At 57.9% G+C, this 26,951-nt stretch overlaps 1 protein-coding gene across 2 annotated transcripts in view; it reads right to left on the reverse strand.

The window, feature by feature from the left end:
* Window positions 1-26,951, reverse strand: part of NEK6 (NIMA related kinase 6) — an 84,290-nt gene that overhangs the window by 23,330 nt on the left and 34,009 nt on the right. For both annotated transcript variants that reach the window (XM_025888266.2, XM_025888265.1), the window contains exons 2-7: window positions 21,698-21,815; window positions 11,499-11,639; window positions 10,308-10,370; window positions 5,271-5,381; window positions 981-1,089; window positions 547-654 (exon numbers count right to left, since the gene is read on the reverse strand). In XM_025888266.2, coding sequence (XP_025744051.1) covers window positions 547-654; window positions 981-1,089; window positions 5,271-5,381; window positions 10,308-10,370; window positions 11,499-11,639; window positions 21,698-21,787 — 622 coding nt within the window. In that variant the 5' untranslated portion in view covers window positions 21,788-21,815. The remainder of the gene's footprint in view (window positions 1-546; window positions 655-980; window positions 1,090-5,270; window positions 5,382-10,307; window positions 10,371-11,498; window positions 11,640-21,697; window positions 21,816-26,951) is intronic.

Raw genomic sequence — 26,951 nt, forward strand, 5'->3', positions numbered from 1 at the left:
GCCAAGCTCGGGCGCTTAAGGCCCCCCCCACCCGCAGCGCCCCTGTGCGCCCTGCCCTCCAGCTCACCGCTTCCCTGTTCCGTGCCCCACGAGCTCCCCTGCACTCTGTCCCCTCCTACTGGGTGAGAACCTCGTCCCTGCAGCTTCAAAACTGCCTGTTTAAAAGCCAAAAACTGGAAATAGCTCCAATGTTCCCCACCAGGAGCAGCAGACCGAGTCCCAGGCAGGGGAACACGACAGAGCAGCGAGAAAGACCGACGGCCGCCTTGTACGACAACAGAACTGCACAAAATGGGCTCCGCCATCCTTTCCGGAAGGGGCGTGGAGCAGTGTAAGGATGCAGCGGAGCCCCATCCAAGGCTTCTCAGGGCCTCAGTTTACCCCCTCTGGGTCACTATCGTGAAGAGGTAAGTAAAGTCTGGGACTCAGGAAGGCATTCGCCTGCATTAACGAACCAAAGGCTCTGTGCGGAGAATGTCCGCCTCTCCCCACGCAGTCACCCAGGACCTCCAGCAGCTGCTGGGACGTCTGGACAGGCCTCCTTACCTAGGGAGTGGGCTGCCGTGGTCTCGGAGCTGAAGAAGCGACCCAGGCCAAGGTCACCAAGCTTCACGACACCCGTGGCCGTGATGAACACATTGGCGGGCTTGATGTCTGCCGAGGAAGGAGAAGGCAGTTGGTGTGGGGCTAGGAAGTCAGGGGGGTGGGGTGGGACAGGCAGCACCGAGCACCTTGCCGGTCCTCAGGGTGTCCAAGAGTGAGCATGTGTGTGAGGCCCTGAGCTGGACTCACTGACGCCCCTTCAGGACGGGCAAGATGCACGACAGCCACCTGGCTGGGCAGCACGATGTGGTTTGACGTCCTCATGGATGTCCCCGGAGCCAGAGAGAGCGGAGGCAACGTGGCATCCCGGGGCCCCAGGGGCACCTGGCCTCCCGCTGGCTCCAGGCCCCGAAGCCCGGGGAGGGCCCGGCACGTACCTCGGTGCATCACTCGGCGCGAGTGCATGTGTTCCACGGCGCTGCACAGCTGGGCAAAGTACTTCCACACCGTCCTCTCGGGGATGAGCCGTTTCTGCTTCTTAAAGTACTGTCAGGGGGAAGACACACAGGCCTGGGTGACGGGCCGCAGGGCAGGGCCCCTGTCCTGACCCCAGTGGTAGCCGGCACCTGGCACGGGGTGGGTAGGTGGGCTGAACCAACAGCAAGTTTGGGACAAAGGGGGCCGTGTTCCCCATCTGTCCTTCAGCCCAAACTGCCCTCCAAGGTCCCCCGTCTGCCCCGGGCCCCGCACTGACCTCCCGGAGGCTGGGGCAGGCTGGGCCCTGAGTGCGTGTCCCGGATGGCTCTGCAGACTGCACCCTGAAGGCTGCTCGCAATCACACTTCCTCGGGCATTTTCTGGACACCCGCCCGTCTCCTCCCACGGCTCCGCCCCTGAGCCCCAGCCCGGCCCACACCACGGGCACCCGATGCCCGGCGGTGAAGTCGAAGCTGCCCCGTCCCTAGGAACCAGCAAATCTCAGGGCACGCGATCGTTCACAAAGGCAGCAGGGACCTCGAGGAAATGGCCTGACATTCTTCAGTGGACCCCCAGTTTCGACAGGCCATTAATCGACTTCATTGCCCGAAAAAACATATATAATGCTCCAGAAAACCAAACCAAACCCCCAAAACCACCCAAGCTGCACTGAGTGCGCTGTTAAGTAAACAAAGGCCCTGGAAGGAGCAAACCAAGAACAGGTCATCGTCCACGTCCCTTCCGGGGAGTCTCCTGTGCGCCGGGCCCGAGCCTGGGAACCTTGAGGACCCGAGGTCGTTGTCCAGAGGCTTTTGCCTCAGAACAACCATCATTTCCAAAGCAGCCAGGGGCGAAGCTGTGGGCCCACTGGTCCGGGCAGCCACTCTGTGCACGGAAGACAGGGGTCGACCCAGGACGCACGCCTGGCCTGGGGAAGGGAGTGTGCAGTGGAACACGGGACCTGGGGTAGCATCTGCCGAGCACCGGCCTCGTGCAGCCACCTTGCTGGGCCCTCAGCAGGGTGACGGCACACATCTTACAGATGAGGAAACCAAGGGCCACTCAGGAGCCGGTAAGGGGCAGTCACAGCCCGAACAACCCCGGGCCTTCCACCTACAGAGGCCAAGCTCTTAACCCTAATTAACTTCTAATGACGCCAGTAACCACCAGATGAGCCGACTGAGCTCAGAGAGGTTCAGGAACTTGCCCAAGGTCACCCCGCTGGAGCGCCAGAGCTGGGACTGGATCCGGGCACCTCCAAGAATGGGACAGTCCTAGCTGGAAGCCCGTGGCCTGGCAGGAAAGCCCCATGAGGCTCTCCCGGAGGCTCCATTCTGGGAGAGGGACCTCACGGATGAGCGAGGCTACAGCCCAGACCGCCAGCACGGGACCCCACTCCCCCCTCCCCCCTGCCACCCCAGGCCTCCGTGGTGGGCTGGGCTGCAGTGTTATTTACGCTGTGATGTTGGTTAATCCTCATTATAGCTTTTAAGCTTGGCTGTGAATGGTGATTTTCTAAATGTCACGTCCTGTAAGCGCCGTGTGACATTTAGCGGGAAGGCAGAGAGTCTCTGGTGGGTTTTGGGGTGGCGGCAACTCTCAGCTTCACTGTCCATCATAAATAACGTTGGCACCGTGGCGGTGGTGGCACTGGTTGGCCTGAGGCAGCAGGCCCCTGGGACGCAGGGTCTACTGCTCAGCAGCCTCCAGGCTAGCCCAGTGGGGTGACCATGGTGCAGCGGCAGCCCGGGGCCCTAGCAAGGCCCCCATATCCCCCTCAAGCCCAGAGGCAGCCGGAGAGTTAGGAAGGCCAGGGAAGCTGAGCTCCTACCAAGCCCCAGGCATTGGGTAAGTATATTACAGATGGGGAAACTGAGGCATAGGGACCGGCCCAAGGGAGGAGGGTTGAGCAGGGGTGTCTGACTGTAGACCAAGGGTCTCTCTTCTGCCCTGCCCTGCCTCTCCGCTTGCTGGGGGCAGCACCCAGCCAGGCCCTGCAGGTGGAGGGCCTGGAGCTCCGCAGAGGGAAGAGGGGGAGGAGGCAGGAGGGGGCAAGGGCCCCATGACCGTGGGAGCGGGGGCACCGTGCCAGGGGAACAGGGCTCCTGAGATGGCGCCAGGAAGCCGGCATCTGCCCCAGAAACCCCGTGGGAGAACGACCGACTTGAGCCCTGGGCTGGTGTGGGCCCCGAGGAGGCCAGGGAAGTGCACAGAAGGGGGCACCGCACCCCAGGCCAGGCACAAGGTGCTGGACACTCATGCGTCTCCCTCCTCTCTTTTCCCTGGAAGGAGCCTGCACCCAGCCCCGCGGCTCCCACGGTCTCCGGTGCATCCCCAGGACAGAGATGGAAGCAGAGCTTTGTGGGCAAGGGGTCTGATTTGCCCAGTTTCCCCTACACCCCACTGTTTAACCCCAGCCCCCCCTCTGTGGACTGAGAGGCTGCAAGGAGTCTGGGTTCTGCGGGGGCTTTAGGCGGCAGCACCCTCGCTGTGCGCCACACTCCAGGGCCCTTCCTCTGGCTCCCCTCCACCTCCTGTGCACTGCCTCCATCCCCACCCCCCATCCCTACTCTACTGAGCATCTCGCCTTTCTTCTAGAACACAGTGCTGACCATGCCTACTCCCCACCGTGAGTCCTAGGAAGCTCCTTGCCGACCTTGGGGCAAGGTCTCAAATCCTGGGGCTGGACAGTAAGGCCCTAGGTGACCTACCTCGCCTCCCGCTCAACCCCTGCCTCCACCTTGACCAGGGCTTTGTGGACCCTGGACTGTTCATCCCACTGGGCTCTTGCACAAGCTTTTCTGCCCTTAGACTGCTGCTCTCTACTTGTAGGTCTCAGCTCAGGTGTCACCTCCTCCAGAAAGCCTTCCGGGGCTCCCACAGGCCCTGAGCTTGGCTCACTCGCACTGGCTTGTGACTGTCCCTTTATGGGTCTGCCCTCCTGTTAGAAGGCGAGCTCCCTGCGGGCAGCAGCCACGCTGAGGTCTCAGCGCCGGGGGCTGGCGCACAGGACGTGTGGGTTGCGAGCATGTTCGGCAGGAGAACAACATGATGGAGAATGGCAGTGGGGGTTGGGGGAGAAGGAGGAACTGAGACATGATAGAGCACATCTGTTCCCACCAGGGATCTGTGTGGAGATTAACGTCCCTGCAAACACATTAATATGTCAACGAAAAAATAAAAGCAGGTGATAACAGCTCAAGTAATGCCGCTTCCCAACGATGCCCCAATTCCTAGGAGCCAAATTTCAGAAGAGCAAGCGCGGAGCAATTGCTCAATCCCCAGCGCCTGGTGGAAAAGACAGAGAATCCACGTCTGGCCCCGTTTGCAAGTGTTGCTGGGAGCAAGGTGGGGGCTCGAGCGTAGCTGGCCTCGCTCAGAAGCAGACACACTGGGCTGGGGGAGGGAGGCAGTGGGGGCCCACAACGGCCAGCATGCAGACTGGTCAAGCCAACAGGGGAGCAGGCTCTTGGGCTTAGGGGGCCACACAGAGGCTGTGCAGCCTCAGGCTGGTGACTAAACCTCTCTGAGCTTTGCTCTCTGAGGACAGTGTGCACTTAGTGAGAGATATGTGTGCTCAACGTGGTTGTGGCTCAGAGTAGGTGCTCCATCAGTGGAGCTGTGACGGTTCCTGAGTCCAGACTCATAGTGGGGCCTAGTCCTGGGCCCCAGGAGGAGGGGCACTGGAGGCAGAGTGGTATGGGGGCTGCCGGGGCATGGAGAGCAAGAGCCAGCCCTGGCAAGTCACCCAGCCTCTCAGAGACACCCGGTCTTGGCCGTTCCATGGGAATGAAGGGATCCCTCAAGTGCTGGAGGGGCCCCAGGGAGATCTTTCGGGTTGCCGATCTCTGGAGGGTCCCAGGCCGGGAAACAGAGCTGGGCCACACAGATACGGCTCTGTCCCCCAGGTTACTGGGTATCCTTGGGTAAGTCTCTTAGCCTTTCTGGGATCAGTTTTTCCTTTGGGAAGTTGGATGCACGACACATTTTCCCAGATTCTGTGAGCTGGGGTTCTGACCTAACACAGGGTTCTGTCCCCGTTCCTTCTGTGAGGCAGAAGTGACAGACTGTGGGCAGTCTGGGGCGCTGGGGACGCCAGAGGGGTGCTTTCTGTCCATGGCTGGACCTCTCCCAGAAAATGGGGCTGGAGCTCGAGGGGGCACTCGCCAGGCTGAGGGGCTGCCTGACCCTGGGTTCCCTGGGTCCTCGCACCCCCCCCCCAGAACTGGCCTGCCTGCCAGGCACACTCACCTTGATCATCTGCGAGAGATCCCCCGCATCGGCCAGCTCCAGTACAATGTTCAGCTCGTTGTCCTCAATAAACGAGTCCAAATACTTGATGATGTTGGGATGGTTCAGTTGCTGTCCAAAGAGAAAGACAGGGAGGCAGAACCAGTGAGGGACAGTTCAGCCCCGCACCTGCGCCGTGCTGGCTCCCAGCTGTCCCCTGTTAGTGGGCTAACACTGCAGAGGGCAGTGTCACCTGGGAGTCAGGCAGGTCTGGGCCACACTGGGAAAGCCCTTCTGCATCTCTGAGTCTCAGTGTCCTCATCTGTACAATGGGCGTAATGTGTTGAAGGGCACACTGGATGGGCCGAGACCTCTGAAATGTCTAATGTGGAGACTGCCCTGAGCTGAGACTCCGTGGGACACGACCCTGCTCCTGCCCTCCCTCACCACCCGTGACCCTCGAGGGTAGGGCCGGGCCCCCACCACTCTAGTGCTGTGCTCAGCTGGCCTGCAGCTGGTGCTCCCCAGTGTGTCCATCTCCCTTCTTCCTCCCCACCCTCAATTTGACACATCCTTGTGAAATCTGGAAAGACCCCAAGCATTTCTGGCACGAAAGCCGCCCTGAGGGCTCTGCTCGGCGCCAAAGCCCGGCCTCTGGCCCGACCACCATGGCGCGTGTGTTTGCCAGGCGGGACAGCACCCCACCGGCTGGAAGTCAGCCCCTGCCTGGCTGAGAGGGGACAGACCCTGGCAACTGCTTATAACGCAGACTGTTTCCACCAAAACGATTCCAGGGTCTGGGAAAGCAGAGGGGATTCAAACATTCTGCCAGAGCTTGGTCGGCCAAGTCCATAGGGGCGCGCGTCAGCCGACAAGCAGAGGTCACTCTAGTGCACACTTTCTAGAAGGCCTGGAAGTTACTCTGAGGGGGATGTGTGTTTATGCTGTGCCGACCTATGCCCGTCTCTGGATTCTAAAATGAGGGGGGACCTTGGCAGAGATCACGTGGCTATGCCTTCCCCCATTTATTCTTTTCCCCAAGCCTGCTCTGGATGGCAGGCGCCCCTCAGACCCCCAGGAGCCACAGATGGCCTGTCACTGGCCACGTGTCTCCTTCAGCTCCACCCTACCTGCCCAAGTCCTCAGGCCCCTGCTCTGGGCCAGCCCCTGGCCCCGGTGTGGGTTCACTGGCTTCCACCGCCACCCCCCCCGGCCCCCGCCAGCACCAGCCCGTCTCGAAGGGCTGTCCTGCTGGGCTGCCCAGCAAACGTTATTATTCTAGTTTCAGCTTCTACGTTTAGGTCTATGATCCATTTCAAATACATCTTTATGTTCAGTGTGAGGTAGGGGTCAAGGCTCACTTCCGTCCATTTGGACGTCCAGTGTTCCCAGCATCTGGAATTGAAAGTCTTTCTTTCGTCCACTGAATTGTTTTGGTGCCTTTGTCAAAAAAATCACCTAGCCCACATTTTGTTTTGAGGTCTCCCTGGAGCTAACACTGCTCATCACACCAGCTGCCCTCAGCACAAGTCACGTTCCAAATATATTTTTCATTTACAAGATATCGAAGCAAATGGAATGCCGGCACTTCATGAAGTTGAAGATGCTTTACAATCGTGAATGCACGTTATGAAGTGTCAGCATTGTTGTTGTTGTTATAAACACAAGTCCTCCCCCGCCTTTCACCCCCCCTCCCTGGACCTCACCTCACGACTTCCCCAGGAAACCTCACACCCTTCTCAGGGAGAGCTCCCAGAGACCGGCCAAGGTCACCAGCAGGCCGGGCATCACTGTTTTGCAGATGACTTGGAAAAATTGGAGGGGGTTTGGGTGGGAATTAAAGCTTCAGTCGAGGGGGCTGTTCCCTCCAGGTGCGGGCTCCTGGGGAGAAGAGGGGGAGGCTTCTCTCCTTGCTCTTAGGGCAACTCTGAGGAGGAGAGGCGAAGCAAAGCTCCCTCGAATATCTGGCCAGGGTACAAAGGCACAGACGGGGGCAAAAAAGTCAGCTGGGGGAAACCCCCAAAGCCTGGCAAGGGAAGGGGTTGACTCTGGGACCAGGCTGGCCCCCGAGCCGGTCTAGTAACCACAGACCGCTGTCCACCCAGAGTCCCCTTCTCAGCCTGTAGTCTGTTGGTGAGCCCAGGTGTGTCTTTTTTTTTTTTTAAGATTTGAGCAAGAGAGAGAGGGAGTGAGCGTGCACACACACAAGCAGGAGGGGCAGAGGGAGAAGGAGAGAGAATCTCAAGCACAGTGCCCCATGCAGGGTTCGATCTCACAACCTGAGCTGAGACCAAGACTCAGATGCTTAACCAACTGAGCCACCCACGTGCCCCTCGGGTGTGTCTTAAAGTGGACACACTTGGGCCAAAATGTAAGAAGTGCTCCAAAGATGCGGAGCGGTTGGGTTCTGCGGTTTGTGAGTGGGGGAGGGGTGGCTGCTTTGGCTTCGTGGATCTGGGGTTTGGGGAAGCCACACCTCTAGACTCATCTCCAGTGCAGCTTCCCCTGGCGGCCTCGGCCAGCCTCCCGCTCTCCTGTGTCCTCACGATCCACAAACATCCCTCTCTCCCACAGTCCAGAGCTCCACAGAGTGGGGCTGTCCCTGCAGCTTCAGGCCAGGCCTGACGGTGGTGGTGGCTGCCGAGGGCTGGACGATGGCCGGAGGGAAGGAAGGCAGAGGTGACAGTAATGGGCTCAGGTTCCCTCTTCGAATCTCTGTCCCACCTGTGGCCCCTCTGGGACCTGCTACAGCAGTCTGTCTAGGACGTATCTCCCCTGCTGGCTGCGCCGTCCTTGAGTCCAGGGCTCAGGGGTGCTCACGGCTGTGCTGACCGTGCGAATACAGGATCTCTGCCTGTCTTCCGACAGGGCCCACCTCCCTGCCCCATGTCTGGTGGCCTCTGCACTGGGAGGTTTTGGGGTTTGGGTCCTGGCGTGAATGATGTGAAACGGTGTCGCCTCGTGACCCCTCCGAGAACTGTGTTTCCCTGTGTTTTGCCGGAAACACCTCGTGCCCGGGGAACATCCTGCTGACCTCCCGTGGGCAGGCTGGGGAGCTGGGTAAGGGCTGGCGTCGAGCGGCAGACGTTATAACCGTGATGACAAGGGCTGCCCGTGACGAGCACGTACCACACGCCAGATGCGACACTGAGCCCTTCCAACCCAACTCCTCACGAATCCCCCCGACAGCTGAGGCCAGGACTGATATCGTCACCCCCTTTTACGGACGAGGAAACAGAAGCCCCGAGCGGTCAACAGCTGGCCCACACCACACAGCTAGAGAGTGAGGAGTGTGCCCACCTCTCAAGCCATGGTCATGCCGTGTAGCCATGTGGCTACACGGCAGCCCGAGGAAGGGACAGAGTGCACCCCTCCGCCGGCAGGCCCAGGTCACACCAGGCCTGGCCCCCTTCACTGGAGCCCAGAGCCCTGGAACAAGGTGGCTCAGAACGTGCGCACACATAATTCCCTCCCCACCGTGATCGGCACACGTGCGTTCTTGGCCACCAGAGGGGAGAGAGGGTGGGTGACTGGGACAGCCAGTCCCCAGGGCTGGGTAATCGGGAGTCCTGAGATCACATCTGGGGCCCAAAGTTGACCGTCCCATAAAATTTTAAAAATGTTATTTGAAGGGAATTTTTGGACCTATGATGGTTAGAGTTGAGGACACTTCCTGATAATCCTCCCTGTGAGCCCTCGTGGCCAGGGTCCCCTCCCAGCAAGTGCTCACGAGTCACATGGGACCCCATCGCCCCTGCTCTCAGCCCCTTCAGGGGCTCCCCTGTTGTTCCCACATTCAAGTCCTACCTCCCGAGTGTGGCGTCCGAGGCCGCCACCACCTGGCCCCCCCTAATTGCACACCATCAGGAGCCCTGCAGCAGGCTCCTGTCAGCCTTCCAGATTCTGGGACGGGACCCCGGCCTCTGTGGGGCTTCTCCGACCTGGGCCCGGGTCGGCCAGCCTCACTCCCACAGTGCCCCAGGCCGGGCTGCTGGCCTGCTCCTCACTGCCTCGGAGGGGACCGGGCCTGAGAGCCCAGGGCGGACCTGGCAGTGCAAACCGCTAATCTGGAATCCTGCGGTAGGGGTCTGTGTCCTCGCCACCAGCAGCCTCACTGTGCCGGAAGCTGCGGAGCCAGCCCTCTGCCTCATGGAAAGGGCGAACACCGAGTGAGTGCCTGCTGGGCTCTCTTACTGTGCCAGGTACTATTTCATCTCTTCAGATACTATTTAATCTTCTCTAACTGCCCATATCCCATGTGGCAGGTACTCTCACCACCAAGCAGATGGGCAAACGGAGGCTCCGGGAGGCTCAGTCACTAGCTTAAGGTCACGCGGCTTGTAAATGAAGACATGAGGATTTGAACTCAGGCTCCTGGGCCTCCGAAACCCATTCCATTCCCCCTCCTCCATCACCTCTGAGACCCCAGCCAGAATCCCAAGCCTGGGGAACAGGGAGGGATCTCCAGGAGGGAGCGGCCCTAGGCTGGGGCTGAACCTAGTCCAGAAAGGTCTGTTGTCTCTGACTCTGGGAAGACTGCTGAGGAAGCTGGCAGGGAGGGGGGGGAGACCATCGCCCACCCCAAGGTGCCCTGGTAGGTCCGTCCTTTGTACAAGCCCCCTCCAGTTGTGCAGCCTGCCTCCTCTTTGGGGAGGCCTGGGAAGAGCCCAACAGGATGACAACCCGGGTCCCTTGGGCACCAGGAACCTGGGCCGCATACCTGGCTGTGCATCCTCTCCAGCGTCCCAGGCTGGCCTTGCTGAGTCACCCAGATGAGTGGAGCATCTCCTGGGTGGCAGTGACTTGGTGCCCTCAGGGGAAGGACTCTGGTGCCAGGCACTGCTGTCCATAAACACAATCAACGTGGGGCCAGGACAGGCAGTCTGGGGGTGCCATGAGGGCCGGGCGGACGTGAGGTGGGGTCCACGCCCACCCAACCACGAGAAAACAAATGAGCCACTGCCCTCAAAAGGCTGTTGTTTCTGAATCTAAGAGGCTACGGGCTGTGAAGGCCACCTCAAGGAAGCGAGGGGCTCCTGCTCAGTCCAGGGCGCTCACCTTCAGGAGGCCAATCTCCTTGACACAGTCCTGCCTGGCTTTGGCGTCCATCATCTCAAATATCTTGGGTGAGAGGAAAAAGAGAAAGAGTGGTTAAAACCCAGCTCCCAGAGCCCCCACCGGGAGCCACAAGGACCGGAACTCCCAAAACCCATCATGGCACAAAAAGGCAGGACAAAGGGGCGCCTGGGTGGCTCATTCGTTAGGCGTCTGCCTTCGGCTCGGGTCATGATCCCAGGGTCGTGGGATCGAGCCCCGCATCGGGCTCCCCGCTCCGTGGGAAGCCTGCTTCTCCCTCTCCCGCTCCCCCTGCTCATGTTCCCTCTCTCGCTGTATCTCTCTCTGTCAAATAAATAAATAAAATCTTGGGGGAAAAAAAAAAAGGCAGGGCAAAGAAAGCCAGGCGAGCCCCTCCTTGCAAGACAAATGGGGCCCAGCAGAGGGGCCCGTCTCTCCTCCAGCGACCTGGACCCGCCCGTGCGGTTTGCAGACCAGCAAGGAGACCATCGTGCGGGTCCGCTGCCTGGCTCCCCACCTGCGGCTGCGTCTGCACCTTCTCTCTCCCTGGCCTCCTCAGCCCAGGCTGTTCATCTCACTCTTAAAAGGACAAATGAGCAAACTGAGGTCTCGGGAAGCTCTGCGGGAGGATTTAAAGCTACTTCCTGAGGCAAAGCCCCGTTCAAATGGGCCCAGTGGCTCTCACTGAAACGCTTCCTGGCTGGACTCTGCGGCTGATGACTCACCTGCTTGAGCCCCTTCCTTCGTTTAGGAGGAACACGGAGGCCAGAAAAGGCTCTCAAGCCCAGAGGCGACCAGCAAGTGCAGGGCCCAGGGTGAGTGGGTGCAGGTCTAAGTCTGAGCTCCCCCTCAGCTCGTTCGGTGGGCCCAGTGAGATAGATACTCATGCCTCTGCAGCTTTCCTGATCTGAAAAATGGGGTGACCACCCTCACCCACAGGACCGTTCTCCAGGCACGACCCAGTATACAGTGGTGTTCAATGCATGCTCATTTTCCTTTTCCTTTATGGCCTGCATGAGCTTTTGTCATCAGGACCCACCTAATCCTTCCCACGGCCCAGAGAGCTGGGTCCTGATTGCAGAGGAAGGGGTGGAGAAGGAAGCGGCAGGAACTGGCCCGGGGCCACAGTGTTTAGACACAGAAGGCTCTGACCCCACGGGGGAGCTGGCTCACCTGCACCTTCTTCAGAGCCACCGTCTTCCTGTCTAGCAGGCAGGTGGCCTTGTACACCTCGCTGAACTGTCCTCGGCCGATCTTCTTCTCGATCTGGAAGTCGGCCAGTGAGCAGCGAAAAGACAGGGTGTTTGGGTGCCTCTGGAGAAGGGGGACAGAGGACATCAGTGGCCAGCCAGGCTGCAGTGAGGGGCCAGGATGTGGCCCCTTCCAGAACCTGGCAACTCCAGCGCGCTCCTCCAAGGTGAAGGAGGGACTGTGACTGCCAACCTCACTGTCAGAGACTCCACGCCACAACACCCCCAACTCTGCAGATGGGAAACCGACGCCCCGGGTTTCCACCATCCCTCATTACCAGATCGTTTGTTAGTCTGCTTGTTTCTATCTCCTACTCCCAGAAAGGTGGCTCCCCGGGGCCAGGGCCTTGCCCACCTTGCTCACTTCTGAATCCCTTATGCCAAGGTCGGAGCCAGCAAATAGAGCAGGTGCAATTAAGGGCTGAAGTGACCCGTCAAGGTCACACAGTGAGGGGGAGGCCCTGCTGGGTCTTCCCGGCCCCAACCCTCCCCCTGCAAGTCATCGTCAGGTGTGGCAACTTCCCCTCCTGGGGCTCCCATCTCGAACTTGAGAAACCTGAGCATCCATCTGCAGCCTTACCATTCTGAGCCCTTGTTTGGATAAATAGCCCCCTTCACGGTGACATGAGGAATCCAGACACTTCACGCTGACTCTCCAGGGGCCAACACTGAAACCCATCCCGGGCCTGCCCCGGGATGGAGCTGCCCGGTGAGGTAACCCCTTACCGTCCCCACAACACACGTGCAGTGTGCTCTGGGAAGAAGGAGAGGAAGGGGTGCCCACTCGGGCCCTGGAACGTCGGGGAGGTGGGGAGGAGGCCACGGCTCTGGTCTGCCCCGCGTCAGCCCGGCAAAGCGGGCCCTCCTCCTGCTACAGCCCCCACCCCCCACACCGGGGCAGGGGATCGCTGCCGCTGGGGACCCTCCGGGCTGGGTGCTGGTGCGAGGACAGGGTCTTGCGTGTTGTATGGGTACAGAAACATCTGCGGAGTTCATTGGGGGAAGTGGCGGTGGGACGAGAAACACCGAGGGCCCCAGTGAAGCAGGAAGGGATAATGTGAATTTCCCAATGTGAAGAGGCCTCTTCCAGACTTGGGCCGGAAGCACGCACGGGGTTGAAAGATGAGGTATTTTATTGGGCTGCGTTCTGGAACTCTCCCTCACCCGAATACCAACCTGCAGACAAAGAAGCCCTGGCAGGAGCCTGGGGAGCCCTGTGTGACTGGCATCCTATTCAGGATGTCTGTTCTTAATCGACTTCCATGTTTTCCTTCTTTGTTCAGTTTAAACCGTGAAACAGGCAAAGATGAGGGAAAACACGCGCCATCACGGTAAGGTTCAGTAAAGTTAAAAACCCAGTAACTAAAGTCCTCACCCATGACCACCTACGAAGCCTTTAAGACCCCATGTGATCCGCCCACCCAGGCTCCTCGCACCTCTGCGATCCTGCTGCTTTATTACTTTCTCCCGCTCACTTTGCTCCTTCCACACCGACCAATCTCTTTTGCTCTCACTGGGCCTTCTGCCTGGAACGTCCCTTGAAGCCTCACCGTTTCTGTCCCTCCCACACTTCCGGCTCGTCTTCCTTCTTCATTGCTAACCTTCCAGCATTCCAAATTCCCTATTTTACTTCGTTACCTGTCCGTCTCCCGACCACCGGCAGGTATGCCCGGCAACATGGTATCTGGTATGTGGCAGGTACTCAATAAACATTTGTTGAGTGAGTAAATATTCACATCTATGGAGATGGCGTACTTTTTAAACACCCAGAATTGTGTGAACACATTACTCTGAAACTTGCTTTTCCCCCTCTCAGTAACTGATGGACATTGTCAATTGACAGGGATTTAAATAACCCCAGACTATATGCCACAGTAAGCTTGTTTCCAATCTGTTGTCACTATAAATAATGTTGCAATAAGCATCCTTATATATATTTCCTTATGCGTATTTCCTGGGTCCCTGGCTGGTGATCTGGGGCAGTTACCCAAGCCACTCTGCCCCATTTTCCTGTCTGCAAGGCAGAGAGGTATAGAAGCATGCTTGTTTCATATGGTCGCTGTAAGGATCACGTGAGATTGCTGAGCTTTCCCCCCCACCACCACACATACAGTAGGTGCTCAGTGGTCCTTATGACTGACAGGCGGGGTTTGGAGGAGGAGAAGGGGCCCTGAGCAGCTACTCCTCACTCCCACTCTCGGCCTTTCTGAACCTGCCCAGACCCAGCCCTGTGCCAAGGAAACCCCCCTGCCAGGAGTGAGTGATGGAAGTCTGAGCCTCACAGCCTGCTGCCTCCTTCCCTCAGCAAGGTAACGGTTAGGCCAACCTTGACTCTGAAGTCTTGAGGCATAATTACGCCCCCTGGGGAGGGATTTGAAGCCGCTCCCTACTGGGGGCTGAGCAGGAGGGAGGGCTGGTGGAGAAGGAAGACCACATTCTCATCCATCGCATACCAGCGTCTGTCAAGGAAGTTCCTTAGTAACGGCGATTAACCTCCCTATATACTAAGCACCCATGTAAGAAGAGCGAGCATTTATTGAGCACTTACTGTGTGCCGGGCACCGTGCAGAACACTTCCCATGACCCTGTGAGTAGGCATCACCATTATCCCCATATTTCAGGAAACTGAGGCTCGGAGGGGAGGCAGTGACCGGCTCCAAACCTCACAGTGAGTAATGGGAGGGATCTGAACCCGGGACTGGGGACTCTGGAGTCTCCACCCATTGAGTTCTACCAGGTGGTCTCCCAACTCAGATTCTTCCTCTGCTTTTCCTTCAAGACCCCATGACTAGCCAGGTCTACGCTTTCTGATTCAGCTAGCTTCTGTCTTTCAGGCACCTGAGACCCCGCCCCCCAACCATGGGCCTCTCCAAAAGCACGCCCCTGCCTTTTCCCCTCCGTGTCCCCTCTGAGCGGAGGCTCTGACCTGCCCCGAGCAGGAGCTCGGGACTTGTTTGTCAAATGACACGAAGGAACGTGCTCCCAACAGCCTGGTGTGCTGTGGCCCTTTGGGATGCAGCCACCGTCCCTTCCGAGTGCAGCCGAAATCCCACCCCCTCAGAAGAAGGTGACTTCTCACACCTGCTGGGATCGCACATGCCGGCGAAGCTGACGGCACGCCCGTGGGCTGGTAGGCGCCCACCACGCAGCAGTCACCTGCTTGCACGGGTTTTGTGACTGCAATCTCCTAACAGCCTTGTAAAGCAAGGCTTTTCATCCCACATCACAAGGAAGGGAACTGAGGCAGTCGCACAGCTGGTCCGCGGGGAGCTGAGACCTGAACTCCCTGCCGATCTCAAGCCAGCTGTGCTGAGAGGCGCCCTGGGCAAGGGCCCCTCCCCTCTCTGGGCCTCAGTCTCCCCCCTGGGACAGTGAAGCGTTTGGAGGACGTGCCCTCCTAGGGTCCCTGCTGTGCAGACACTGGCTTTTCACCGTCACTAGTGGCTGAAGTCCCTTGTCCACCCCAGAGATGTGCCCCCAAAGGCCACGCTGCTCCCGAGGATGGGCGGAGGGTGGGGGGGGCGACATCCCAGCTGGCATCCTGAGGCTTCAGTGGCACTTCTGCATATGCGATGACCCAGATTTGCATTTCCTGTCACAACCCATTCGACCTAATTAGAGGAATGAGCTCCTGGGGTGGGGGGGGGGCAGGTTCCTCTGGCAGCAGCACCACGTGGGAGGGGGACAGCCTGGGCAGGCTTGGGGACACCAGCACCCTCACAGGGGTCGGCATGGGGTCCTGTCCCCCTCGATGCCCTCTGTTCAGGCAGGGGGCAGCACAGGACACAAGGCACAGTGCCTGAGCCAGGAGGGCCCAGACTCCGAAGTAATTCAGGGGTCGTGAGTGCAAGAGGAAAAGGTGAACGGAGTTCTGGTCCCTAAGGCCAGGCCTCTCTCCACTGCCACCTGCAAGGGCTTCCTCCCCTCCCGGGTCAGCCCTCAGCGAGCTCCACTCTGGCCCCTGCAGCCGAGTGAGTCTGTCCACAACAGGGGGACGTTAGCAATATCAGCCCTGGGATTTCTCTGAGGATTCCAGGATGTGATGCTGGTGCCAAGGGTCCCGGGAGCTCTGAGCTGCCGGGCAAACTCGAGGCTGGCCCCAAGCAGCTCACACGACGCCGGCTCAAAGGCAGTAATCCTGATGGCCTTTCTGAAAACTGCTCATCTTATAGTCCTCACTGGCCCCTGTTCTGTCTGGAACCCCACGCCGGCTCCTAGGAAAATTAGCATCAGCCCGGGGGGAGCGGAGGGGTGACCGCCGCTCCGGCTCCCTCAGCTGAGACACTGACACGGGGCTGCAGAGGCCTGGGTTCAAATCCCAGATCTGCCACGTGCTGGCTGGGGGTTGTGGACAAGCACTCTGGGCCTCAGTTTCCTCACATGTACAATTAAGGTGATCACAGGGCCTCCTCCCGAGGGCTGCTGGGGGGGTAAGTAAGTTACTGAATGAAGGCACCTGGGAGACGCTATATGGTGTTACTGTCATTAGGGGTGTCGGCGTCGCTCAGTCTGCTGAGCGAGGACTGGGGCTGCACCTGCCTCCCAGGGGGCTGGGGACGAGCCGAGGCAGGGAGTTCTCAGCGGCTGTACCACCAACCCCACCATCCCCACCCCAACGAGGGTCTGCACTGGGGCTCTTGCCAGCTCTGGGCTCTTTGGCTGTGAAAAATAAAATGAACTTTGAAGTCAAAGAATAAGAGCGATGACACCCATGACGTCAGATGCCATGTTGGGGGTTTGACGTATTCCATCTCGCTTAGTCTTCACAGCCCCATTTTACAGATGAGGAAGCGGAGGTTCAGAGAGGTCATCGACCCGTCACCTGACTGCAGTAAAGCCCCTGTAGCCTTCTGACGTCACTCTCCTCTGCACGGGTCATCCAGGACTGTTTGCCAAGGGACTGCGCTAGACAACAGGCTCACCTCGCCTCCCCGTCTAGGGCTATGCTGTGGGCCACTTGCAGGGCAAATGCTGCTGGAAGCCATTTCTGACTCCTCAGCCCCCTTCCCCAGGGTGGGAGCCCCTCAGTTCTCCCCCCGAGGAGGGGCAGGTGGGTGGAGAAGCTGGGAGGCGGCGGGAGGGATGCTGACCCCACTCTGCTGCCAGCCACAGTGGGGTGAAGGGGGGGGTCCGCACTGCCCCGGTGGGTGGGGAGGCCATCTCAGCGAGAGGAGGAGCCTTGGGGAGCAACTCCCTGGACAGCAGAGGCTTGGCAGAATAAGGGGCCGAGAGGGCCAAGGTCCCCAAGTCACCTCTATCCCCAATCCCACCCCCCCGCCAAGAAATTCTGCCAGGCTTCTCAGGTCGAGGCTGGACATGTGGGGGGTGCTGGTGAACCACCCCAGAAAGCTCCGAGAAACCCAGGCTCTCTTCTCCAAGTCAGATCAAATTAGGCCACAAACACCTCCCACCCTGTGCTAATTTGAGTTTAAAATGTTTGAACCACAATAAGCCTCAGCCATCGACAAATCCCCCTTTAAAAAAAAAACAGGAGCATAAAATTACATGTTAAAAGAATAAAAATGCATCCGCCCAATTAATTTTCTGAAATCTCATTAAAAAATTTAGCCTGACTAAGTCAGAGTTCTGACCTGAATTTTAATCATCTTTACACTGAATGGGTCCTTTTTTCCCTGATATTTGCAATGCATCATTAATTTTAAAGCAACTGTTTCTGTGATTTTAAAAAGCACACTTGATCAGAATGACATTTCCTGTAAACGAATTTCACCTTTAAAGACATCTGACACCGTGTGTAGGGAGTTCTAATGGATTCGGTGTATGTGTATACAGTGATGTGTTTTAAATCTGTGTCACACAAAAGAAGGGCAGGGTTTACAGAGAGTCCATATTGTCAGGCTCTTTACGAGGGCGACCCTGCTCAGGTCTCCACAATCTGGCTAATTTCAAACCCAAAGCTCATCTTCCCTCTTGCAGACCTGATGGCAGGAAGGGGTGCTGTGGGGCCACAGGACGTGGAGAGACTCCTAGCTCTGCCCCTCAAGAGCAAAACATATGCGGTATTTATCTTGGTTTCCTCCCCTGCAGAATCGAGTTCTGAATTAAGACCTAGTTCCCAGTTGGTAGGAGGATGGCATAAGGTTAAGTGCCAGGTATTGCACTGTTGGCATGACCACCGCCATGACTGTCCCAACCTGGAAGTCTACACTCAGCTCCCAGGGCCATCAGCACATGGGAATAGTGAGCAAGATGCCCAAAACACAGGAGGCACCTGATAACAAAGCACAGGATCGCCTCAATTGCAGTGGGTCCCTCAGGACAATTCCCGCTGACTGAGCTCAGAGGAAGCTGAGCTTAAACATACGTAAGAGAATCTGGAACCAACTCCAATGACTAGCAAGCCAAGACTTGAAAGGTGAAAGCCGTAAAGAGCACCAGCCATGCCGCCAGAAGTCCGGATACATCCTCTACTCGGCTCTCCCTTATCCCTTCAGTTACCAAGTGCAGTTGGTTTTCTCCCTGCAAGTCTCTGGAATCTTCTGTCCCCATGCCCAGCCTTGTTTAAAACCACGGCACCATCTCACCTGGGGGAAGGCAGTGGCCTCCTCGTCTCCTCCTATTTGCACCCCACCTGTGCCTTGAGCACCAGCAACCAGGGATCTTTCTAAAACGCAAGCTCCCTTGTCCACCTAAAACCACAAATGGGCTCACCCATCACTCACTATAGACTCAGTTCCAGATAACGCAGCCTTTCATAAGCACCAGCCGTTCTCCCATCCAAACACTGGTAGTTAAACACTTGCCTAACCTGACGAGTCCTGCACCCTCAGGCCTGGCTCCTTCCTCTTCCTGGGACACCCTCCTCTCCCTGTCCTGCCCTAAGTCATGGCCAGCCCACCTGTCATCTCTCTAGAACTTTCCCTGTCCCACCCCACCCTCTGGGCTCCCTCAGCGTCCGCCCGTCCCTCTGTGGGGCCTTCCACCCCGCACACGGTCTATACCTACTTCTGCGTGGGGCTCCTCAGTAGACCCAAGGCAGAAACGAGACAAGCATTTGCTGAATTTACAACACGTCAGCAAACACTTCTTGAATTTTAATAGCTGTTAATATTTGGTCATTAAATCTTACCTAACTATCAACATTGCTTTGGGAAGAGTTTCATAAAGATTTTGGCCTGTGTGATTCAGATCTGGAAGCAGCCGTCCCATCCCCTGAAAAGCAAGGCGCATTCCCCTTTCTCTGAATAGGGCCCAATATAATTGAACTTGGCACGCCCCAAGCAGGTTTGCAAAGACTTTCCAGATGGAAGACACATTAACCAGGGCTTTCTCAGACAACAGCACCTTTCTCCTTCTTGGAAATTCACGTGGTTCTTAATGGGTCAGCTCTGTTTCATTCCTGATGAAAACACTTAGCGGCAAACTGGTAAAATCATAAAGCATGGGGGGCATTAGAACTCTTTCTCTCGATTGCATGCATGCATTCATTCATTCATTTGAAACCTCAATAATTTCACATGTGACTCCACCTCGTTCAGCAAACGTATTTTAATAAGAGAACAGCTCTCATAGCTAGAAAGCTCCCTGAAATGACAAACCACTACCCTTGGGGCACAGAAACTTAACAAAACCAGTTGGAGCGGTTGCTAAGTCGTTCCTTCTACACTGCGGGTATTTCACCTCTGGGCTCCTGAGCCATGAACACGAAAATGAAGGTTAAAAGAAAAGAATGAGATCCGTGACACACATTTCCTTAAGACCCATGATGTCAGATGCCATGCTGGGGGTTTAAAGTATTCCATCTCACTTAGTCTTCACGGCCCCATTTTACAGATGAGGAAGCGGAGGCTCAGCTCATTTACCCGTCGTTGCCTGGCTGGTGAGGGCTGGAGTCGGGATCAGAGCCCTGCCTGGTCTAGGGCACAGTATTCTCGCCATCGCGGGCCCTGGCTCCTTCTCCTAAGGATGATTTCAGGGCAACGGCAGGGCCTCCTGCCATCAAGGAATATGGGTCTGCTGTCAATTTCAGGTGTTTCTATGTCCCGAAACAGGCAAGATTTGGGCCGCGATGTCTCCCCAGGTGGTGTTTAAATACCAGCGCTTCATGAGCGGAGGAGAGAGGATGCGCCTGCCTGGCCTCATTCCCGCCCTGACCTGGGGCAGTGCTGGTGTCTACACGGCTGGCATCCCCGGCCAGACGCTGGCGGGACGGAGGCCCCTTTGCCGACGGCCACTGCCCAACGATGAGTGATCGTGTCTCATCCACTCCAACACGTGTGACCAGACGCCCGGACACCGCAGCCGCCTCGCCTTGTTCGTGAAATAATTACGGGGCTCTCTCTTCTGCCAAATGAGGCTGTAATTAACCCTAATTGCTCAAAATGCAACTGGCTAATTCTGGGAGATTAATCAAGGGGGACTCAATTGTTAGTGAATGACTTAATATGACAAATTGCTACATTACCCGAGGAGGCCCCACTGCCCCCAGCCATCAGTGAGCTGTCCTGGTGGACTCGGCACCAGCAGTGGCCACGGGCCTTGGGGCTTTCTGGGATCTGCCTCCCCAAATTCCACCTGGGAAATGGGCCCGTGTCCCATCCAGTAACGGGAGTGGAGAGTACAAATAGTGCAGATGCCCTAGGACTCTATGTGTGTGCGCGCACATGCGTGCGCACACACACACACACACTAGTAGACACCGTGTCTACTAGTTCACATGTCTCACCTCTCCGTGAATCTATAAAATTGCTCCTTCCCTTGGGCTGATGGAACCCCACACAGGGAGCATGGCTTGATGAGAACTCAGGTGTAGGAGACTGATCTCAGACTCATCGGCCTCCTTGGCCAGGCACCTTTGTGCAGTACACACGCGCACAACTGCACATGGAAGCCCTGGCCAAGCAGGTCAAACAGCAGAGTCCACCTGATGTCCTCCAACAGGAAGTAGGCACTTAGAGGCTGCGACAAGCCTTGTGGGGCTCGAGAAGGTGGCTGTCTCTGAGGCTCCCCTTGATTCGGGTCTCATAGCTTTGGGGACAAAGCCAACCCTGGACATGACTTTGCATCATACCAGGCTGTCCATAAGGCCCTGCAGCACCTGGCCCAGGTGACCTGCCCAGCCTGCCCCCTCCAGGCCTCTGCATGCCAGTTCCTAAATGAGGCCTCTCTGGCCATCCTGTTTGGATCATGTGCCTTCTGGAGCAACATGGGCCCCTGAGTTTCTTCTGCCCTGCTTCCTACCTTTCTCTCCCATGAGGCTCTGTGCTTTCTTAAGAGCGGACCTGCGTCTGTCTCACACACAGCCACGTCGGGGTGTATTACATGTATCTGCAGTTCACTGACTCCCCTGGCATTGAGGGGCTCCTCTGGGCCTGGCCTGGGATGATGGGACTGGTAAAGCCCCACCCCCACATCTTCTGTTTAGGAAGGGAGGCAGACTCGGGAACCAGTTCCCCAGTGGGATGCCATGCCAGAGCCCAGTGCCTGGGCCACACAGTGGGGGGAGTGGGGTGGGACAGGGAGGCTCCCTAGAAGGAGCAGCATTTGGACGGAGGCCTGGACGAGGAGTCCCAGGCCCAGGGAACAGCATATGCAAAGGCACAGAGTATGCAGGCAGCTGGGAACCCCAGAAGTCACCTTTAGAAAAGCTGCAGGAGGCTGCCTGGCTCTCTAAGGATCTGCACAGAGCGAGGCAGGTGTAAGGAAACCAGTGTCCTGAGGCTCTGCGGGTTCTAGATAAGAGGCTGAAGAGGGCCAGGATGCAGCTAAAACCAAAAAGGGAAGCCAGCTTCAGCTGAGAGTAAGGGAGCACTTTGTGACCGCATGCACAGGCTGCCCATGTCCCCCGGAGCCCCTCACTCTCTCCTCTCTCCTCTCACATGGCCTTTCTAACCAGCCCTGATCCTGCAGACAAAGAGCTGTTCCATTCACACGGAAATCCTGGAGTCTGGCACAGAGAAGGCTTCTCCGAGTGCTGCTGAGTGAAATCAGGGCTGACCAGGTTGGTAGTGAGCCCCACTCCCACCCCTGAAAGCATTCCAGAAGTGACTCCGTGGGGGGTGAGGGGGCGGGGAGGGCTTCCTCCAGTGGCTGGGATGAAGCAGCCTCAGGGACCCAGCTCCCTGCTGAGTCCCCAGTGCTCTGCAAAGACAAAGGGCTCACCTGTGGGTCCGGGGGGTGTGCAGGCCCTGGGCTGTGGCAGAGGCTGTTCGGGCTTCCTCCGTGGGCCATGTGGCTGGGCTGTCCAGCCATCCTGCATGCCAGCCTCCCGGGGCACGGGCTGCAAAAGAAAACGCGGGCTTTCTTACACACACGCCCGTTCACCTTCTCCCCTCCATGTCACCAGGCTGGACGAGGCACTTCTGTTGACCCCATCTTCCAGCGGGGGTACAGAGCAACCACCCAGCTCAGAAGCCGCAGGGCTAGGACTCCATTCCCCACAGGACACACCTTCCCTCCATTTCCCTGTCCGACAAGGTTGCGAGGATCATCCCCACTGGATAGAGGGGGAAACGGGCTCTGCGCAGGGAAAAGTCTAAAGGCGGCCCCCCCAGCCAACAAAGGAGGTGCTGGATTCCGCCCCACAAGAGCTAGGCTCCAAAGCCTTGTCCTTTCCACATTACTTTCCTCCACGCCTCCCAGGGGCAGTTATAAAGCCCTGTCTCCCGTAGTCACCCCCACAAAAACCCAGATTGACCGCCTGGGTGGTCAGGAGAGAGACCCTGTGTCAGCCTGCATGCAGCAGCTTCAGGAAGGGCCCAACATTTCCATCCTTGCTGGGCCCTGGTGCACCAAACCCGGGGAAGGCCAAGGCCATGGGTTCCCCTCACAGCGCTGTGTAGACCTCCAGGCAGGCACAGAGCCCTCTGCACAAAAGGGAGCAGTCCCCTATACCCCCTAGGGTTTGGGCTGCCACGTCAGAGGCCCCTAGGAGAGTCAAGAATGCCAGCCACCAGTTGTCATGGTAACCACAGCAGCAGTCCCTGATAAAGCACCCACTATGTTCCCTGGGCCTGAGCTAAATGTCATCTAAGAAGCACTCCCAACGCCACTTCCCCTGGTGTCACAGGCAGCCTCTGCCGGCCTCCCTAGTGGAGGGCTGCCTCTGGAGCTCGGCCCAAGGCAGAGCGAGGTACAGCCGGAGGTGAGAGCCGGCACCTGGCCACCACGACCCTCCTGGACGCAAGGGGAAAAGCCCTCCCCCTTGGGAGGAAAGCCTTTCCTGCGGCCACAAGCATTTCTGTAGCAGCTTCTATGCCCAGGGCCAGGCCGGGGCTCCCACAGCACTGCGGAGAATGACAGGGCCTGATGCACGGGAGGCAGGTCCCTGTCGTAGCGCAGGCATGTGGGAAGGGTCCCCGAATCTGGCTGTGCTACTTCTGCCAGCCCCTGCCCCGGCTGTCCCCCGGACTCCACACGCTCCAAACAGAGCCCCTCAGGACCAGCCCAGGCTGTTGCTGCGGCTCTGTCTATGCCCTCCGGAGCCAAAGTCCAGAGTCCCTAGGAATTGGTGGCCCCCTGGACAGCCCTTAATCAATGACCAAGGGGTCCAGTATGAAAGTGCCCTTGCCTGTGTCAGGACACTCGGGCAGTCCGAGGTGTGACTCACACTCCGGAGCCCTGGGTGGAGCCAGCGGGCCCGAGGTCACAGCCCTGCTCGTCGGCCTCCCCCACTCCTTTACGGTTTTCTCACTCGGGGTCAGCGTCTGGAGAACCAACCCGAGACATCACTTCCTCTCTAGACGGACTCTGCCTCTCTGTGTTTAACCTGGTCATCTACACCCGCCAGCCAAACCCCACACTGAGAGCCCTCCCCTGGGCCAGTGGCTCAGGAAGCTCCGTTGCACACACCTCCCAAGTCAACACCCGCCCTCGTTAACACAGCGGTGTCCGGGCGGTGGGAAAGGAATCTCTTCCTTCCTCCCCACTGTAGATTTTTCCAGCTCCGGGGGGTGAGCATCCAGCCCTCCCAGGCTCAGGGATGTCTGCGATGCCTTTTGAGCTATCCAAGCATGTCCACCAAGCCCTAAATGACCCACTGAGCTTGACTCTCCAGTTGTGCCTCCCTAGGAGCGAGGCCACGTGGAGCAGACAGACCGGACTCAGGCTCGCAGGGGAGCCCTCCGCAGCGGGGAGTCGTGCAGGGCGAGGGCCGTGTCCTGCCAAACACGGCCCGTGCTATCCCCTGGCTGTGAAGCTGCCAACACTGAGCCAGGTTCGACCCCCAAACATGGCATTTTATGTAGAGATTTTTTGCTCTCTTTTTTCTCTTGTCTTGAATCGGCCGCAGGAGGAGGGCGCTGTGGGGGTAGTGTCCGTACTTCTGAGCCCTCTCCCCCCACCCCCCCTGACTCTGTCCCAGTGTGGGACTCCCCTCCCACCTGGGCCCCCCAGTGCCCGTGCCCTGCTCACCAGCCCTCCTCCGTGTGTGCCACCGAGGCGTCCTGAAATGCACATGGGACCACGACCCCCTCAGCGTCTCGCCACCATCTGTGCCTGAGCTCCCACACCGGAGCGCACACCCCCAGGGTGACACAGTGAGGACTGATAGGAAAAGCCCCAGGATAAACACACAAACACGAGCGGCTTCCCGAGGCAGCACTGTTACTCAGGGGGGAAACGTGTGTGCCGATGAACCGGATTCGGAGGGAACAGAATGTAAAATGCGCATGCATTTTAAGATAAAACCGGAGACTCCTGCAGGCTCAGCAGCTGCTGCGGGCTGCACGCCCAGACCCCTCGGGGTGACATGTTCACCATCCTCTGCCCTTAGGGAGACCTCCAGGGAAAGGTTGGAGAAGAACTGTCTTCAGCAAGAAGGTTCTGTCTTTATCTCTGTAAGCGCCAGAATGGCCCAGAGGCCAGGCCCACACGTGCACCTGCCCCCCTGCCCACCTGCCGACAGACTTCACGTGGACTGCTGACCACGGCATGTGCGTCTCTACATCTCCCTCCCTGCATCCGACCCCACCCAGCCTTTTGGGGCCAGTGGGCCTGGGTTTGCATCTTGGCCCTGTCACTCACCAGCTGGGAGCCTGGGCAAGTCACACTGGGCAGAGGCTTAGCAGGTGTCTGCCAAGGTCATCCCCACTTGCCCTGTGCGGTATTAGCGGCACCCTCCCAACATCTGCGCCCGGAAGCAGCAGACTACACACTCAGGAGCCCACCCCAGACCTCACACAGGGCTCCAGGAGCACTGCCGAGGGGTCCCTGGTCTCATCAGAAATAACAGTAATGATAATAATAAGTCAACAGTTGTGTGCTCTGCTTATGCTAGGCCTCGCTCTGTACACTTCACCTCTTAGCCCATCTCATTTAACAGACCCTGTCTCTCAAGGGATAGGGGCTATTATTGTCCCATTTTACAGAACAGAAAACCGAGGCACAAAGGAGGTTAAGAGATTTGCCCGGATCCGTGGCAGTGGAGCCAGGACTCAAACCCCTGGTGGCATCTTTGCCCAAAACCACCTCCCTGCACTCCTCACAGGCTCTCAGTGGCAATTCCTCATCTTCCTTTCCTTATACACAAGGTGGAGAACTTCCTACATCATCTCCCCACTGAACAAGCCCCTTCCCTCAAAAACAGGGAGTGGGCAGGGGTGATCCCAAGGATGGAGGGCCACAAGGGGCCATTACCCACCGCAAGGGCCCCATGGACAGGAGCCCCCAGAGCCCGTGCCCTTTGGGACGGCACCAGGGAGATGCAGCTCTGCTGTCCATGGTACCTTTTCTGCCGATGCCCTGGAGCTTTGGTAAATGACTGTTCCTAAGAGCTGTTCTATCCAGAACCTAACGGAAGGGCAGCACCATGTCCTCCCCAGTGAGGAAGAGGGGCCTTTGTTCCAGGAAAGCAGCAGCCAAGGAGGATTCTGCAAGGCACAGGCTCCTGAGTGTCAGAGAGGGACACTGCAAAGGGGAAGGAGGGAGGGAGGGGAAGGAGGAGGGGAGAGGAAGGGCGGAGATGAGGAGGCGGGAGGACAGAAGGAGCGTGGTGGGGGGGAGGGGGGAGGGAGGGAGGCAGAAAGGGAAGGGGGGATGGTTGGGAGGAAGGCAATGAAGGTTCTCTGAACATTTCCAGTGGGCCAGATCTTTCCCGTGCATCCTGAGGCTCTTGGTAGACCCATTTTATAGATGAGGAAACAGGCTCAGAGAGAGGAAGCTCAAGGTCATGGGGCTAGATTTGCTCTCAATGACTCCAAAGCCCCTCCTGGGTCCAAGGTAGTCCCTGCCTCTTGCTCTCCAGGGGTGCTGCATTTTCAGAGACTTTGCATTCTGTCTGTCTATACCTCCATGGAAGCCCAACCCCTTTACTAGAGATTCCTGCCCCAAACTGCTTCTTAGTGGATGTGGATGCAGAAAGACCAAGGCAGAGATTCAGACTGACAGAGCGCAGGGAAAGCCCTTCAGCACACATGCGCATCCCCGGGTAGCACAGGGAGCTAGCAGCCTGTGCCTGGTGGCTCCTGCCAAGTCAAAGAACAATGAAGCCCAGGCTGCCAAGCCCAAGTCAGGGGCCAAAAATGCATGGAATGTGAGACCCGGGCAGAGGCCACACTGAGGGCCACCTAAAAGAGGGCCTTTCTTCTGTGGGGAGCAAGGGCCCTGCGTTTCTGAGGCACTGCGGGTGCACAGTGCAGCTCCCAGCCTGGGTTCCCCATGCATGCGTGTCCACCAGGTGCCCAGGGACCACATCAGGATGTGCCTAAGGGTTCAGCGAGGCCTGCTGGGGAGCCAGGTGCTTCGGTTCAAATCCTGGCCTGGCTTCATTTAACCATGCAGTGACTCAGTTTCCTCATCTGGAAAACGGGGCTAATACAGATGTTCCTTTTAGGGTCACTGAAAGGACTGAATGTGTTTACAGATGAAAACTCCTTACAGCAGAGCCTGACACATGTGAAGGTCCTTGGAGACTCTGTCATTAGCACTAACCCTCACTGGGTGGACGAGCGGCAGACACGGGGACTGGTGCTCAGAGTGGGGACTTGCCCAGGGTCACACAGCTGGTTAAGTGACAGAGCCCGGGCTGTTGGCCCCCGGATCACGCTCCATCTGCCTCAATGCATGTCCTCTTTGGGACCACTCTGGAACAAATGCCTTCATCGCTAATGTGAACTATGGCTACCTTTCTTTGCAAAGCCCCCCGACACTTCAGGCGAAGCTCCTACTAATGCGGGGCTTGGGTTTCACCCGAGCACTCGCTGGAAGGGACTGGCTCCTGGGCTGGGCTGGGCAAGGAGGTTTCTCCAGTGGCCTTTCTGTCCCCTGGCCCTTGCCTCCCAATCTCTGGAAACTTCATCTAGAGGAGTCGTGTCCCTCCTTTCCCTACTGCCAAATGACACACCCCGTGGAGGCTGGCAGCCCACGGAGGCCCCTACCCTCTCCCTGAAAAACGACTCAAGACCCCAGGAAGGCTCCG

The sequence above is a fragment of the Callorhinus ursinus genome, unplaced genomic scaffold (assembly GCF_003265705.2).
Source record: "Callorhinus ursinus isolate GAN/ISIS: 27379988/994484 unplaced genomic scaffold, GSC_fseal_2.0 scaffold24, whole genome shotgun sequence".
Taxonomy (NCBI): Eukaryota; Metazoa; Chordata; class Mammalia; order Carnivora; family Otariidae; genus Callorhinus; species Callorhinus ursinus.